Genomic DNA, 17964 nt, shown 5'->3' with positions numbered 1-17964 from the left:
TGTAGAATGACACTCACTTTTTATTTTCCTCCTCGTTCCTTCCTGACCACACTCAGACCAGGCATTTGGGGCAGAAATACCATGTAGATGACGCTGTGTCCTCCCCGGTGCATTGCTCCAGGGGCATGCGACATCGGTTTGTCCCCTCACTGGTGATGCTGAGTGTGCTCGCGCTGGCTGGTTCAGGTGGTATCTGCCAGAGCTTGTCATTATGCAGGTACCTGTTCCCTCTGTAATTAACAATTAACCTATAGGGTTGAACCTTGAGACCGTGATGCATTCATCTCGTCATTCAGCAATGATGGATTGAACTCGGGGCCAGACACTGTGTCAGGAGCTGGAGATCAGAAGCTTTCTTCCCAAGGACCATTGTCATCCCTCCCCTCCCGCCGCCCCCCGCCCCAGAGATTCCTACTGCTTATTCTGTCCTTAGGTTCCCAGCAGAGGACTCACTCCTCTCCCCTGGATGACTGTCCCCTTTTCCACTACCCCACTATTCTCCAGGCCCCCAACCTCATTTCTCCTGGGTCCACAGGAAGATGAGAAAAACAAGAGTAACAGAATCAAAACTCTAAAGGATGCACCCTGACTTCTGCGAAGAAATTCTTTAAGGAATTCAATAGCACTCTTCATATTTCAGCTAAAAGTGTCTACACAGGGATGAGGTCACCAGTCACTATACATAGGTACCTACATTTATGATGACAAAAACAAAAAACAAAAACAAAATAACCCAACCCTCATTCTCCCCAAAGGAAAGTACTGATCACCATCATAAACCCACCCAACGCTTAAATATCAGTGTGCAAACAACGATCTCTGGGCTCATGCGTATGCCCTTGCCACGGATCCTAGCCACTCTCTGCCCATCTTGTTCTTTACAGCTTCTCCATAATGAGTCTGAAATTTGCTAATCATCTTGCTTGCTCCTCAGTGCTCTCAGCTTTTCAAATGGTCTCCCTTCCCCCTCACCACTTGACGGAGCAGCCCAGCTGTTCCCCTGATGTCTGTATCAGCCCAAGTACATTTAGCAGGAATTCATTTCCATCTTAATCTGATTCTAGGAAGTAGATCATATTTTAAGAAATAACAAAGATGGGTTTGGAGCACTCTTTCATAAAAAGACAGAGAACAACAGATATTTAAAAGATTGGCTTTCCAGCCATGACCTCCAACAAATCGTTCTGATTTTTCTCCATATAAAACTGTTCACGACAAAAGCCAACAAAATTCAGTGGGCAGGCTTTAGAGGTAGTATGTGTAAATTAATAGCTCGCAACTGCTAGCCCTCATTTAGCCCTGACTATGCAAAATGGGAATCAGAATGAAGTCATGGTTAAGAATACATGCTCTGATGTCACTCGAACTTGAGTTCAGATCCAGACTTTGCCCCTCGATAGCATGTCGTGTTCACCTTTCAAAGCCTCAGCTTGCTTCTCTATAAAATGGAAATAATGATATGGCAAGGTCTAACTGGAATCATGTTTTTCAAATAAGAACACACTTAGAAGAGTGTCCCGCACACCGATGAATAGTAATGTTACTGGTAGACAGCATTAACTCCATTTCACAGATGGGAAAACAGACGCGGAGAGGGTATGCAACTTGTCTGAGTTACTCAGCTCCTAAGTGATGAGCCGGCACTCAAACCTGGGGGCTTTTGGACAACAAAGCTCTTTCCTTTCATCCCTGCAACCCCCACTTCTCAGCTGTCAGGTTAAACTAAATCGCTTCCCGATGTTACTATTTTAAAACAGTCCCAGCACAGGAATGTTAAATGGGAGTACACCTGCCCCCAAACCGTCCCCACCCAAGGCTCTACTTGAGCTGTACTCCTCCCCTCCACATTTATCAGCTTTGAACCTGACACAGGACAGGATGTCACGTGGTGTTTCTCATAGACCTGCTGTCAAAGACGCCATTTACAGATCAATCAGAGAAGGAAAATGTGGACAGGGCAGAGATTTGGCTTTGTTTTCCAAGGAACCAAGAATGGAGGCATCCGCTGTGCTCTGCAAGTCAATGGAGTGACTGAAGGCTCTTAAGGCCAATGGCACTGCCAAGGGAAGCAAGGACAGAAAACCGAAGTTCACTGTCCCAGGATGGTTTTTATGAATCCTGGCTGGAAGTCGTCACAGAAAGCAAGGCAAAGGACATCCAAAGTGATGGTGATGGCTTTTATTTTCTCCTTTTTCTTTTATCTTTTCTTGATTTTTCTGCAATGTTCATTAGTTAGTTTCATAACCAGAATGCAATCTTAAGCGTCGAACTGTATTGCAAATGTGGGTAATCTAAGAGTAGATTACCCGGGTAGGGAGACACATTAATCAGTGTCGGCAGGGAGGAAACAGCATCAGCTTGTTCACAGTGCGGGACGTGGGGCATCTAAATTTCGGTGCAAGAGGAAGGGGTCTATGAGGATCTGGAATATACAATATAGTTGATCCTCAAACAACTTGGGAATTAGGAGCACCGAACACCCCCCCCAACACACACACACACACACACACACACACACACACACAGTCAAAAATCTGCATATAACTTTTGACTGGCCCCCAAAACTTAACTACTAATAGCTTACTATTGACTAGAAGCCTTACTGACAAGGTAAACAGTTGATTAGCACATATTTTCTATTTATATGTATTGTATATTGTATTCTTACAATGAATTAAACTAGAGAAAAGAAAATGTTGTTAAAAAAATCATATGAAGAGAACATACATTTACAGTACTGTGCTGTAAAAAAATTTAAAAATCCAAGTAAAAGTGGACACACAGAGTTCAAACCCATGTTGCTCAAGGGTCAGCCAAGCTCCCCAGGGAAAGAAACTGGGAGAAGTAGGTGGGTTCCGGATACTTTAGAAACCTGGGTTTTGATAATGATTTTGAGAGAGAGAGAGAGGGGGAGGGAGAGAGAGAGAATGATCCCAATTCTGGATATGCATCCAAGGCATGGAAAATTCTAAGAACCTCTAACTTAGGATCCAAGGATTAGGAATAACCAACGTTACCATCAGCAAAGGGGTCCTTATTAACAGAACCAGATTTATAGTCCCAAAATCACTAGTTGGCACCCAGAGCATAAACGATAACCACATGTTTGATTTTTGGCCCCCATTTCCATTTCCATGTCCTGCTCCCCTACGGGGCTGATCCTTGCAAACTACATTTCCCAGGTGCCCTTACCAGCAGGCTTCCTGGTAGGTTCAGTCAATAGGAAGCGTGAAGAGGAAATGGGAAGGTCAGAGGAAGGAAGAAGCCAGAGTATTTCTCCCCTTCCCTTTACTTGGTTTCTGGCGACAGCTCCAACTGAAACCACAGCTCCTCCATAAGCCCACCTTCTGCCAGGTGGCCCAATTCCAGGGTTTTTGAAAACTACCTCTCCCCTTCGCCCCTCCATCCCTGGAGGTGGTAGAAGCTTCTTTCTTTTGCCAATCTGTAGCGTATCATGCCATCCCTTATTTAGCTTTTCAGTTCTTACCACACCTTTGTAACAGCTTCCCTATATTAAATTCCCTGTATTGAACTACCTGCCATGAGTTCTGTTTCCTGCGTAGACCCTGCCTGATACAGTGTGCTAAAATAAACTATTAACTTACATCACCCCAGACTCTTAGATGACTCAATTTAAAACAGCACCAAGGGGCGCCTGGGTGGCTCAGTCTGTTAGGTGTCTGCCTTCCGCTCAGGTCATGATCCCAGGCTCCTGGGATCCCAGGCTCCACCCTGCCTGCTGCTTCCTCTCCCTCTGGCTCTCCCCTGACTTGTGCTCTCTCTCTCACTCTTTCTCAAATAAATAAAAATCTTTAAAAATAAATAAATAAAACAGCACTGAAAACTTACACTTAGCTTATACCAATAGAACCAGTCATAATCGCTTTACAAACATGAAAACACTATTATTTTATTAGGTAATTAATACAGGTAAATTATTTTCAAGGAAGGGAAAAAGATGACCCAGATTAAACATTACTGCTTACCTATAATTCAAACACCCTGAGATAATATCCCTATTAACAATTTGTTATATTTACGTCCAGCTTATTATGTCATTGCATATATACCGTGCTGTATATCAATACTTTAAAACGTAATTTGTGTTCATGCATCCACATTTTTAGAAATATCTATAGATTGCTATGAATATGAATCTTAAAACTCTCTATGATCTAAGTTCTTTGTATTTTTGTAGCATTCATTGTCACTTGAAATTATATTCCTTTCCATAGCAACAAATATACATCAATAACAACATTAAATAGTAGCCCTGATTCCAACGCATCATTTGGCATCATCTGGATAGACCATGATTTATCCCCTCAATGCTCGGTGCTGGACATTTAGACGTTTTTCACTATTATTCATATTGCTGTGATAGGCATCCTTGTGGATAAATCTTTTAATCCTTTCTGCAAAATCTCCTTGGATAAAACAATTGCTAGGGTTATGAGCATATGTGCTTTTAAGGCTACATATACACATGGCTAAATTGCCCTCTGGAAAGCTGTAAAGATAGTGATTCTTGGATGTCCTGTACACTTTTAATTGTGCTAATATCAAATGATGTTGGTAAATGTCCTGACAGCCAGGACTCCCTCATTCAATGCCAATGATTACCACTGGCTTATTATAATTATGCTTAAACAATGGTGAAAATGGTTTCATGAGAATCCACTGAAATGCTGACATAATTGCAGGGATTGGGGCAATCTTGTCCTGCTGAAGTTTTGTGTCAATTCCAGAAGACAACTTGGCTTTGCTGCTATAAATAGGTCAGCACCACCCCCAATCTATACTAATTCCCTTTTATAGGCAACTATCAGTAGGCAAGATTTGGGAAGGGGGGGAGAGAGGGAGTGTATGAAATTTGAACAGTATCATATTTGCTTCCTGAGGGGGGTGAAACTTGAGACATTTAAGAGAGATGTATACACAACTGTGACTTGAAGCAGGGTTTCAATTGTATATTTTCAAATTACCTGGCAGGGAAATTTGAGTGTGTTTGGTGTTCCTTTGTCCGTAAATATTTTTAATTCACTATATCTTTTAAGAAAGTTCCTTTGGTCCCACAAGAGTTAATGAGGTGCTCAGAAAAAGAGAGGGATTAGGAAGAGGTAACCTTGACTTCCAATGTTTGATCTCAACATGGCCAGTCTCATTGCTTTCACGGCAAAATGCAGCAGGATGGATGTCATCTGATGTTGATCACCCAAGAGAGGAAGGGAAAGGCAGGAAAAGAGGACAAGTTAAAATAATTCTTGATCTATTCACTGCCTTGGCACATTCAAGGGAGGACATAATTCAGACAGAAATCTTATGGTTGCAGGTAACAGAAAATCCAATGCAAGCTGGTTGAAATAACAAAGGAGATGCTCATGAAAAGTCTAGTGATGACTGATCAGTTCAACAAAGCACCATGGAACAAGTTTTCTCTTTGACTCTCTTCTCTGCTTTCCCCCACATCTTCTTCAACTGGAGGCTAGCACCCCTCATGGGCACAAAATGGCTGCCAGCAATGCCCAGGGATATCTGCTTCTCCAATTACAGTCAATGAGGAAAGAGGACTTCTCTGCCTGTGGTTCCTCAAAAGATCTAGGAATCATGCCTTCTAGAAGCCCCTGACAAATGTCTGCTTGCACCTCATTAGCCCAAACTACATCACATGACCATTCCTAAACCAGTCACTGTGATGAGGGATGGGCTGTGCTGTTTGGCTTCAGCCACTCAAGACAGCCCTGCTGCTGGTTCCATGACTATCTCCCAGGGTGCAAGAGCCCCCATGGGGGGAGGGCCAAATGGTCTAATGAGGGAACTAGTATCAAGAGGGAGGGTGAAGCGATCCTAGGGTGTGAGGAAAGCAAATGTCCATTATGTAGAAGTTTCAGAAAGTACTCCTGGAGGGGTGCCTGGGTGGCTCAGCTGTTAAGCGTCTGCCTTTGGCTCAGGTCATGATCCCAGGGTCCTGGGATCGAGCCCCGCATCGGGCTCCCTGCTTGGTGGGAAGCCTGCTTCTCCGTCTCACACTCCCCTTGCTTGTGTTCCCTCTCTCACTGTCTCTCTCTGTCAAATAAATAAAATTAAATCTTTAAAAAAAAAAAAAAGTACTCCTGGAGATCCTTACATGCCTCCTTGGAGGTCTGTCTCCTCTCCCACTTCACCCATCCTTCAAGATGAAAACTGACAGGTTTGCCATTAATTTTCAGCCAAGGGGTTGAAACACATGGGTATATTAAGATATATTACCTGTAATTCATTGCTAACGATAACTACAGAGATAAAGCTGATATATGATTCCACTGTTTCCTATCTAGTTGTTTATTCGAGGCTATCCCGGATGCTTTTTGGTACCCTGTATACTTAGTGGATGAGAAGGACCTGCAGTGACAAGTATTCTGGGGGATTGCCAGATACTCTCCATTTTTTTTTCTTTAAAATTTTATTTATTTATTGAGAGAGAGAGCACGCACAAGCAAATGGGCAGAGGGACTAAGAGAGAGGGAGAGAGAGAGAATCTCAAGCAGATTCTGTGCTGAACACAGAGCCTGACATGAGGCTCGATCTCACCACCGAGATCATGATCTGTGCCAAAATCAAGAGTCAGACACTTAACCAACGGAACCACCCAGGTGCCCTGAGAGTCTCCATTCTTCATCTGAGCCACCCGGTACAGAACGTGTACTGGGTGACAGAGGACAAAAACGGCTGGGAATCAGGCAGGCCCGTGACAGTCCCTTCCCCCGGACTCCAGACGCCACTCTCCATCCCCACAGCACTGCCACAAACGCCATTCGCCTTTGATGTAGCCACACTCTTCCCCTTCCACGTTCCACGTGAAAGGCCCAGAGCAGCGGGCATCACCGCACAATTTCATTTTCAGAGAAGGTGGGTGATGAGAGCTGCTGGGGAAACACCATGCCCCGCCCCCCAACGTGTCCATATCGTGACTTCTGTCCATGAGCACACCTACCCGTCCTCACTCCACCTTCGAGAAAACACCCTCCACATAGCACTATCAATCGGCCTTTGCCAAACTTCATTTGGCCACTTATTGGTTTTTGGTAATCTTTTCTCTTTGTTTAACACATAACCCAGTAATATTTATTGCAGAGCAACAGGAATTTCACATAAGCTAAGGAAAAGTAAAATAAAATCCGCCATAATCCAACCCCCAGAGAGACTCCCTGCTCTTGGGGGGTATGGCCTTCCGTACCTTTAGAGATGTGCACATGCGCACAGATCATTTTCCAAAGAAACAAAAGCAGAATCGCGATACGTATTGTAACATGTTTTCCCACTCAAAGAACTCAGACATACCCGTATGTCAGTAAATATACTTCCATCATTATATTGTCACCACACTTAATTGCTGCATACTATTCCATTGTTTAGATGCACCGTAATTATTTAACCTGTCTTCCATTGCAAAGATGCATAGGTGGTTTCTAAGAGTTTGCTCTCACAAGCAGCATCCCAGTGAACAATTCTGTTGACGGATCTCTGTGCCCATGCAGGGATACTCCCGTAGGATGCCTGACAGCAGAAGGATCGTTAAATCTGGAGGCAACCGCGCTTTGACGGCATTTCGTATGCACTGACGAATTGCCCTTCAGAAAAGTCACTGCAATGCGTTCCCCCACCAGCTTCATCTGAAAGCGCCCATTTCCCCATAATTTCTTGAGATTTCCTTTGATTAAAAAAAAATTAGTATTGCAGGAATTCATTTCAAGACAGGGTAATCCAGATAATGGTCTTATTATTGTTTCGCTAAGCTGGGGCTGAGAAAAGTGACTTTTATATTAGAATACAGTTAATTTAACTCTCCTCTTCACATTGACCTGGTATCAACCTCTGAGTAATGAATTTAAGTCTTGTGAGGTTTCCCTTATGGCCAGGCGAGGCAAATGAATGCTGGACAGGGAAGAAAAAAGCAGGAACAACCACCTGGATAATTCACTCCTAAAATCCTGCTATGGGGACAGTGAGGGGGGAAAAAAGAACCTGGGTATGTTTACATTGACAAGACTCAGCTCTCCAAATCAGCTGCCTATGCCACCAATAATGATTATTAACATTTAATTCTTTGCTTTACTTTGAGAATGATGCCAATGAGAGCCTCCATTTATCAAATGCTTTCCACGAGTCAGGAATGTGGCAATGAATTTACTTGTCACAACAGGGTAAGAATTATTCCTCCACTCTGCTGAGGAAACTGAGGCCCAGAGAGATTGAGTAATTTGTCCGCGGTCACACAGCCAGTCACCAAACAGAACCAGGGTCAGAGCTCAGGTCTGCCTGTCTCCAAAGCCCTTGCTAGTTCCACTGTATATACAGCCCCTCTTTGGTGCAGAGAAGGTGGCTATGCCACCCGGGACTGCTCCAACCTGATCAGAGGTCTCAGATGAATGCAGGAGCTTCTTCCTGCAGCCCGGTTCCATTTGTAACGGTTATACTAACACTTTAATCTTCCACTTCTTGCCTTCCCATCAGGTGCCAAACAAGCCAATGAGGAGCATCAGATACATGGACAAGGAAATACCGAACCTCAAAAAAGACCTTGCACGAAGCCGGTGAGTGAGGCCAGCAAGGAATAGCCCGCAGACAGCCTGACAGGGATGAGCAGCCTGTGGGGTGGTCCCTACAAGTCCTTGCGGAGTCCCAAGGTTCCCCCAGCCCTAAACATTAGGCAGAAGACTTGCAGGAGGGTAGCCCTTGGCTGGACTTTTAGGGGAGTACCTGCACTGGACTTACGTCTCCACCCTTGCTCATGCCAGTCCCTGCCTAGAATTCCCTTTGCTTTCCTTCCTGGACCTGAACTCAACTCAAGAGAGTTCCCACGTGCTCCAGAAAAATCTCTCCTTTTTACTCCCGGTGCACAGGATGGTAGCCCAGAGTCAGGTAGACTCGGTCTCAAATACTGACCCGGCTACCTCCAGCTGGTAGCGACGGAGAACTTATTTAGCCTTCCCGAGTCTCTGTGTTCGCACCTGTAAAATGAATATAACATGCGGTCGCTAGAAGGGCTGGATGAAATAATGGATATAAAATGCCCCTTGCATGGCCTTAAACACAATGCCGTCCATTTCCTTCCCCGCCCCCACCACCACCCAACTCCTTCCTGTATGACAGGGTGGGCCAAAAGAGGTCCAAGACCATATCTTCGTCATCTCTAGGTGGTGAGCTGAGCTGTTTCTCTCTCTCACCCTGTTCTGGGTCCTAGAACATTCCAAGGTGGGATCATAAATGGGACTCTCGGCAAAGCAACTCGAGGCAGAGTAAGGGACGGAGACTCTCCCAAGGATGTGCAAAGAAGGGGTCTTACAGGCGTTGTGGAAGGCCCGTTTATCTTACGAATCTCCCACTCGGAGCCAGACCACAGACAGAGTCAGGGCGACACATTCCCTTCCATCACCTCCCTCATCTGGAAGTCCCTCTGTCTTCACTGCCCACCTGCATCTCCACCCCTTCCTCATCCAGTAGCACAGCTGATGGGACCGGACGGCTGAGCCCAAGAGGAGGCTGGAAGGTGTGGGCATGGAAGGTGGGGAGGAGGCATGGCATGAAGGGACTAAGGCAGGTATCGACACCCACTGCACAGCAGAAATATAATGCAAGCCATGTGTGTGATTTTAAACCCTTGAATAGCCACACTGTTTTAAAAAAGCAAAAAGAAACAGGTGAAAGTAATTCTAATACTGTGCTCTACTTAACCCAAGATACCCAAAGTGGTCTCATTCATCATGCCATCACTATCAAAAGTATTAATGAAATGCTATATCCTATTTTTCATACTTAAAGTGACAAAATGATGCAAGACAAGGAGTGATGAATTTACACTTAGGGCACATGTCAGTTTGGACCACCCGCTTTTCAAGTGCTCGGTGGTTGTTACGAACTGAATTGTGCCCCCAAATTTATATGTCGCAGCCCTAACCCCCAGTGACTGTATTTGGAGGTAAGACCACTAAAGAGGTAATTAAGGTTAAGTGGGTCATAGAGGGGGGGCTCCTGATTCATCAAGACTGGTGTCCTTATCAGAAGAGGAAGGGGCATCAGGAAGGTACTGTCTACAACCCAGGGAAGGAGCCCTCAGGAGAAACTAGTCCTACCGACACCTTGATCTTGAGCTTCTAGGCTCCAAAACGGAACAAATAAATGTCTGTTGTTCACGTCACTCAGTCTGTGTGGTATTCTATGATGACGGCCCATTCCACGATGAGTAATTTAATAGTTAAGGTTGAGATAACCCTGCAGAGAATAACCCTGGCTCAAGAGCTGATGGACCTCAGTCTCAGACTGTCACGTGGAGCTGAGCTCAGGGATGGCACGTGAACTTGGGTCTCAGGATGGAGGTCTGAGATCCATAAGGACTGCTCTATTAGCTGTGGACACAGTGGCCTCTACGGTGTTTGAACCCAGGCTAGGGGGCTTTTGAGGCTGATGCCTTGGGAACCTTGGGATCTGGACTGTAATCCATGGTCACGACTGCAGGATATTCCAGGCTTCAGAAAGAATCATGTGCACAGAATTTGGATCAGAGGTGAGGTTCAAAATACGGAACCAGCCATATGTCACTGGGTACCAATCGCTCAGAACAGACACTGGCCATACAACCATCATGACCAGGTTGGCTCTTACCAGCTGAATATGATCAGCTTTAACATAGGTGATTCTACCCCAAAGCCCCAGCTGCAAGTGCATACCAAATCTCCCGAGCCTGAAAAATGAGACTTTCCACAATAATCGGCATCCAGATAGTTGATAATTAAAGGTACCACCAGATGGCTTGATCTAAGTGAGTTCCAGCTACCAAGACACAATCCAGCCCAAGAAGGGCAATGAGCAGGGCTGAGCCAGCCTGTAACCCAAACGGAGTGCTAAATATTCAGGAAATTTGCAAGCCCATTATTAAACACAGCTGTGTTTAAAAATTATATAAACGTACAGTTAAATACATCATATTAAAACAAAGGTCATGAAGACTCAAAAACCCATCACTTCCTAATGATTTTGTTACATTTCACCACTACGTGTGCCCCTGACGTTACTTCTGGTCACGGCACCTGGTCGGTGGGAGCGCTGCGTAACAGGGCTGCTGCCAATGTCTTCCCAGCTCCGTGTTTACGGACATCACATTGGTAGCTCGAGGTCAGCCCCAGTGGAAATACTGATGGCACAGGGATCCACAAACACCACAAATCAGGGCTTATTTGTCCCTCCCCCCCCTCAAAGACGGTTGTTAAGCATTCGCACCCCCCCCCCCGCACATCCCAGGGGACATGCCCCCCAAAATGACTAAGGCTGAACTTTCAACTAACCCAGCAGAATATAGGGCTTTAGTCAAAAGGTGATAAAGACAGCGGCCTTCCTGCCACCCTTGAGTTGACAAGCTGAGACTGTCGCTCGGCCAGACACATTTACCACCACTCTGAGGCTCGCTAAAATTGAACATCCTCATTGGACAGGCTCAGCCTGTCCACATGCCAGACATGAAAGAGAATGCGGAAAAGGCCAGGCAGAAAAGCCACGAGCAAGAAAACAAGAAACGACAATAAAATGTTCCACCTGGCCACACTCCCAGATCCCACTGATATTTAAGGAAACAGTGCGTCCCCTTCAGAAGGAAACACCCTGCTTTGCAGGGGAAATCACCTCTTCGAGAGATGCAAACCCCGTGTGCCCATCTCCCGGGACTAAATGAGGCGAATTATTAGCAAAGGAGATGTTGTCTTTTCCACTTACCGTGTTTCAAACCCACTTCCCCTCCTATTAGACTTAAGCCCACCACGAACCAAACACCTTGACGACCTCTTAGAATTTTATTTAATACTTCAGCCCTCTTATAATTCAAGTGCACCATCCCCAGTTTCATGGCCAGTTTAACATGATGCTAAAAAGAATAAAAATCTAACTGCTTTCCTCCTCGCCCGCTCCACCAGATGTTCAGTGGCACTGGGCAGCACGCTATGCGCTCGCTTGCCGAATTCCGCCTAGTGGAAGTCTGCAGACGGTGGCATCGGCCTGCACGCGCCCAGTTCCTGGATGACTCGTGCAGCCAATGACATATCTTCCTTCAAAGCTGCTGGTGCTTTTTATTGCGAGGGTTTTAAGTAACATAAACATCTCTGCAACTAAACAACTGAAAGGTTGACCTGAAGCCATGAGCAGCCCACGGCGAAGCTTAGTTAGGTGTACAGGCAATTGCAAACACACAGTGATGAATTAGCCCTCCTCCCCATGCCCCAGCGGACCCCAGCAGGGTACAGGTTACAAAAGTGTTTCTGAGGCCTGAGATGTGGCTTTCTAGCGGCATTTGGTAGACAGCTGAAGCAAGGCAGTTAGAAATAACAAAGGTGGAATTTTGGCAAAGGAAGAAGCTATTATTTGTTTTTTTGTATGAGGTTAGGCACTTCTTGGTTTCTTCTTAGTTTTCTGTGCTCATTCATTTTCGTCAACAAATATTGAATATCAGGTACCGCCAGGTATACACCAGGCATCATTGCATATATTGGAGACATGGCAGTGAACACAACAGTCAAAATTCCTGTCCTCGGTGAATAAGGGGCAATGATGTGCATTAAAATGGGGCAAAGACAACAAACAAGTTAGCGAGTGCTTAACCAGGATTGGGCGGTTGGGGGTGCTGTTGGCTATATACTATGAGAATATAAAGCAAGGTGATGCGTATAGCATGGTGATGGGGAGAAAGTTGCTACTTTAGCTAGAGTGGTCAGAGGAGGCCGTTCCGTCAAGGGGGCCCTGGGCCTGACATCTGAGTGGTGAGAAAGAACCATTCACATAAAGATACAGGAGGAAGAGAGGTAGGAGACAATAGGTGGATTCCAGAGGACAACAGGGAGATGGGTGCCAAGGCTGGAACAAGCTGGAAGTGTTGAAGAAGCAGAGAGACATCCAGTGTGGCTGGAGCTGAGTGAGAGAGCATGAGAGAAGCAGTAAATGACATTAGAGAGATGGGCCTTGGGCTTCATAGGTCATGGTGAACATTTGGGTCTTAGCATAAATGTAATGAGAGCCCACTGGAGGGCTGTGAACAAGAGAAGGATATGATCTGATTTTTAAGAGAACATTGCATCTGCTGCGTAGAGCCCAGTAGAAAGGTTGTAAGAGCTGACAATGGCCTGGCAGGCAAATAGCAGTGAACTGGAGAGAAGTGGATGGAGTCAGGATTTATTTGGAGCCACGGGACCGGCTAAGGGATTGGATGTGAGGCACAAGGGAAAGTCAGGGTCAAGGTGCTACAATGCCTTGTTTTTATCTCTGCCTCCCTCAGTAGGATGTAAGATCGATCATAGCCTAGACTATATCACATCCACTGTCATGGTCCCCAAGTGTTTGTATGGGATGAATTAATTCTTTATGAGTTGACAATGTTTAATAAGGGACATTCATTTTGAGATATGTTTTGTGTCTGAGTTGGTAGGTAGAGTGAGCTTTCCCCAACTTCTTTTTTTTCTTTTGGAACAAGAAGAGATGAGACTAATAATTTAATTAAAAGTTAGATCCAGGATGATAGATATGTGGTTCACGTACCCCCACTTCTCTCTCCTGTGCCCAAGGCAGACATCACCAGTGGATCACAGCACTCTCCATTTGAGCCCAGATTTGATTTAGAAAATCCTCTCAACCCAGCACTCCAGACAGGCACCCCTACTGACTACAGTTGCTATCCAGGATGTACTCTGTCATGTCCAAACTAAAAGACTCAAAAGGAGACTTTAGTGTCTATAAACTGTTATAAGCTGTTAACCTGATTTGAGGGTTGGCACAGAAGAGACCAACAGGAGGAACAGACCTCACCAAATCCCTTTACGAATGAGGCTGATTTTTAATCAGTGAATCTAAATAGTTGGAAAAATTATTGACCTCAGACGTTCACGAACGGCTCTCAGTAACTTCTGCATCTCACCATTCAATACCCAGGACCTCCACATCCATAACCTGAAACTCAGAACTTCTTCATTTAGAAATTCAAGTCTGATTCTTCCCACTGGCCCCTTCCCCTGACTTGAGACTTGCCTCAAAGCCCAAGAATTATTCAGGATCATGGATTTATAAGCCAGGCAATGTCTTGGATGTAGGCAAAGTTAAGGCTTCTGAATTGCACCTTATGAATCACTCAGAGAAGACCTTAGTCCTCCTTATCCCCATGTCACATCATCCCCCACCCTGCAGCCAGCGGGTGGACATTAATGAGTCCCCGACATGTTCCATAAAGGCAAGCACTTGGCCCTGCATCCTTAGCCCAGAACTGATAAACACAGCCGCACGCCCAACGGGTAGGTCACTGCTATGGGCTGGAGGAACCTGGCTCACGTTAATTGCATTTTTATCATCTTGAATGTGACCCAGAGGCCCTGCCCATTTTTTCCCTCTGTTACTGATGTCTTCAGTGTCTTTGACACGTCTAGTTAACCTTAGTTCTAGGGCAAATTTTCTTCTTTGCTTTTCTTGCACTGGTCTCCACTGAGGGTAAATATCTTTTTAATTCCCTTCCTTGTAGCTAGGGCTACCTCAGAGGATCCCACATAAAAAAGAACTAAAAGACCATGTTTTCAAATTTATCAAAATATCTTGAACTCTTGAACCCTTGGTTATGTAAGGGTTTGCACAAAACCTTGTTTTCTGAAATTCTTTCCCAGATGACAGGCAAGGTGCTCAGTCTTCTAGTTAGGCTTGGAGGGCTTTCATAATACAATCGGAAAGTCCACTGGCTTTGCAGTCAGTGGTGGGTTGAAATCCCAGCACTACCAGTTATTAGCTAAGTGGCCATGAACAGATCAATTCACTTCTCTAGACCTCGATTTCTTTACCTGTGGTATGGGATACAGGGATAACAAGATCTGCTTCACACTGTTGCTGGCATCTGTGAGAACAGATATGGGTGAGGAATGTCGGAATAAACCAATAAAAGGTAGTCTTGGTTTTTCAGCTGGTTTTGTGAGATCATCATAATACAGACAAAAAAGCATCAACAGTGGAGACAAACAGTGCCAGCCCTGTCTTCCTTATCAGCTGAGTGACCCTACTCTGGTCATTTTACCTCCCCGAACCTCAGTTTCTCATTTGTAGGATGGAATCAATGCCTCCTTCCTGAGATTTCTTGGATGAGGACAAAAGGAGAGGATGCTATCCAATCTCCCTCTGCACTCTGGTCCCTTCCCTTAGCTCTTCTAATGCTCTGAGAACAGAGATGAGACCAGGGAATACAGAGTCACCACTCACAAGCCACGTCGTGATGAAAACTGCCCGATTTCTCTGAGCCCCAGAGTGGGGACTGCATAAATACCTTGCCCCTCTCACAGGGCTCTTGTGAGGAGTAAATGAGTTAATCCATGTGAAGCACTTACAACAGTGCCTGACCCACAGTAAGTGCTTGATAAATGGTAGCGGTGTATGTTACATCATCCGCGTACCCTGAGTGACTGTAACTATTTTACAATACGATCATGATCTCATTGGATTCCTCCTGGTCCCCAGTCAAGGGGCTCCAGGCAGAGCTCAGCACGAGATGAGGAATGTCACACCCAATCCCAAGGTTCTGAAGCTTGGAGGGTCAGGTTTTAGGGAGCTGCTAGAGCAAAGATGATTGGGGGTGGGGGGGAGTCAAGATGGGTAGTTCATAAGTAGAGACTGCAAATCAGCGGTTAGTACTGGATTTCCATATTAATTTTAAATCTCTTCCTTTGGGGATTGTTGAACAAGCCATTACTCTAATGGATGTAACCACAGGCTACACAATAAAGCACTAATCCACCACTTAGAGCACACGCTGCATGCATTAAGCCCTGTAACTTTTTTGGAAATTTTTATTGAAATATAACATAATACAGGAAAGCACACAAATCATTAAGCATACAGCTCAGCAGACTTTCACAAAGCGAACACGCCCAGGTCACCCACACCCACATCAAGAAAAGGAACATTACCAAGGCCCCCCCAGAAAGCCTCATGTCCCCTCCTGTCACTACCCTACCCCCACCCAATCGCTATCTTGACTTCTAAGACTGAGATCAGCTGATCCTGTTTTGAACTTTATGAAGTTGTACACTTGGCTCTCTCACAATATCTGGTTGCTTCCACTCAACATGTTTCTGAGGTTTATCCACACTGTCTCATAAAGCTGGGTGGAGTCTGCTCTCTCTCTCTCTCTCTCAATTTCTATCTAGTTTCCCTGCTGTGAAGATAGCATAACGTATCCATTTCAGTACTGATGGACATTTGGGTGGTTTCCACTTCGTGGGTATTATGAACAGAGCTGCCCTGAACATTCTTACACATGTGTTTCACTAAACATGTGTATTTCTGGTGAGAATATACCTAAAAGTGGAATTGTGGGCTCACAGAGTTTGCATATGGTCAGCTTTCGAAGATACTTCCTGTATCCCAAGCCCTATATTTTAAAGAGCTTTAAAAAATACACAAATAAGTCAATCCTGAAAAACTAGAAAATACAAACCAGTAGACATAAATAAGTAACAGAATCACGTGCACACACTTACATCACTGAAGAATGATCATTCATATTTTGGCATATCAACTTCCAATATTTTCCTATACGGACATGTAATTTTTATAAGGGAAAAGAACCATTCTGCATATACCATTTGGTAACCTGATTTTTTGTTTAGCAATAGATTATGAACATCTCCCAAGTCAACCCATAACATGTACAACTTCACTTTTTAAGCTTTTCAATATAAAAAATGTTCAACCAGCCATACAGGCAGACAGAATAATATAATTAACCTCCATGGACCCATTACTAAGATCAATGATTATTAGCTCATAGCCAATTTTTTTTTCATTCACACATTGTTCTCCCTCATTATTCTGAAGCATTTATTATTGTATCTGTAAATATTTAAATAACTATCTAGAGAGAGACTCTTTTTTAAACCACAACCACAATAACATTACCACAACAAAAAAATAGGGATCATTCTTCAATCTCAAATATCCACTCAAGCTTAACAGCTGTGTTACTGGTTGTATAATATTCCATTGTAAGAACACAGGGTAATTTATCTAACCCATATCCTACTGCTGGACTTCTCGGATGTTTTCAGTTTGTTCCCATTATCTAAACAATGCTTAGATGGACATCTTCAGAGTAAGATCATTATTACTTTAGTCCCTCAGGGTAAACTCCTAAAGCATGCCAGCTTTAAGGTTCTGGACCCTTCACAGAAGTCTTCTACACTTACACTGTGTTTCAGTTGCTAAAAAGTAGCTAATTCGGGAATGTTTGAAACAAAATGAGCTTCTCTTAAGACACGAGAGAAAAGCAAGAAATACAGAGTGAGAAGCTGAAAATACTTGAGACATGACTCTGCCCGTTTTCCCTTTAGCATCGTCTCCAGCAGCCAATAAACGCAGTTTATGGAAAGCAAAATGAAAACATAAAGTATTCATGAAATAAAGCCCCCCTAAATTTACTGGCAACGTCCAGCTGAGCCATAGGCAGAGCCAGCCTGCATCAGTGAGATCATTTCCCATCCCCAGGATTCTTCACGTCAAACACTTGTCCTACTTAGCACTTCCTGTAATCCCAGCCCCTCCAGAAGTGACTGTTCTCATCAGATGAGCCAGACTCTTTGCGCCCACATGAGCCTACTGCCAGTGGCCGTATTCCACTCACCTTTTGCAATGCAAGTGAAAACTTCCATTTTTCCTGAACAGACTACAGCCTTTGACCACGTCTCTGTCCCGGGGTCTTTTCTATAGTGTTAACTGGCATTTTGCAGTCGTGATTTCACTTATAAGTAAAAGAAAACACACTTGCATTAAAAAGCCAGAAACCTCACAGTTTCGCCAAGCTCATCTCTGAACACCTGAACAGTGCCCAGGAGCAACACTTGGGATGCTCGACCAAAAAATTACCTGGCAGCCCACCGTGAGAAAAGTGACACTCTGTCATTTGTCCAACCCACAACCCACAGG

At 44.6% G+C, this 17964-nt stretch overlaps 1 protein-coding gene across 1 annotated transcript in view; it reads left to right on the top strand.

Moving 5' to 3' along the window:
• CCDC60 (coiled-coil domain containing 60) overlaps positions 1–17964 on the top strand; it is a 158942-nt gene that overhangs the window by 63730 nt on the left and 77248 nt on the right. Inside the window, exon 3 of the mRNA XM_087857159.1 lies at positions 8494–8573. Within this exon, the coding sequence (XP_087713285.1) occupies positions 8494–8573 (80 nt within the window). The remainder of the gene's footprint in view (positions 1–8493; positions 8574–17964) is intronic.

This window comes from Ursus americanus, chromosome 30 (genome assembly GCF_024610735.1).
Source record: "Ursus americanus isolate L20-20 chromosome 30, mUrsAme1.1.p, whole genome shotgun sequence".
Taxonomy (NCBI): Eukaryota; Metazoa; Chordata; class Mammalia; order Carnivora; family Ursidae; genus Ursus; species Ursus americanus.
This window is presented reverse-complemented; position numbering and strand designations above follow the sequence as displayed.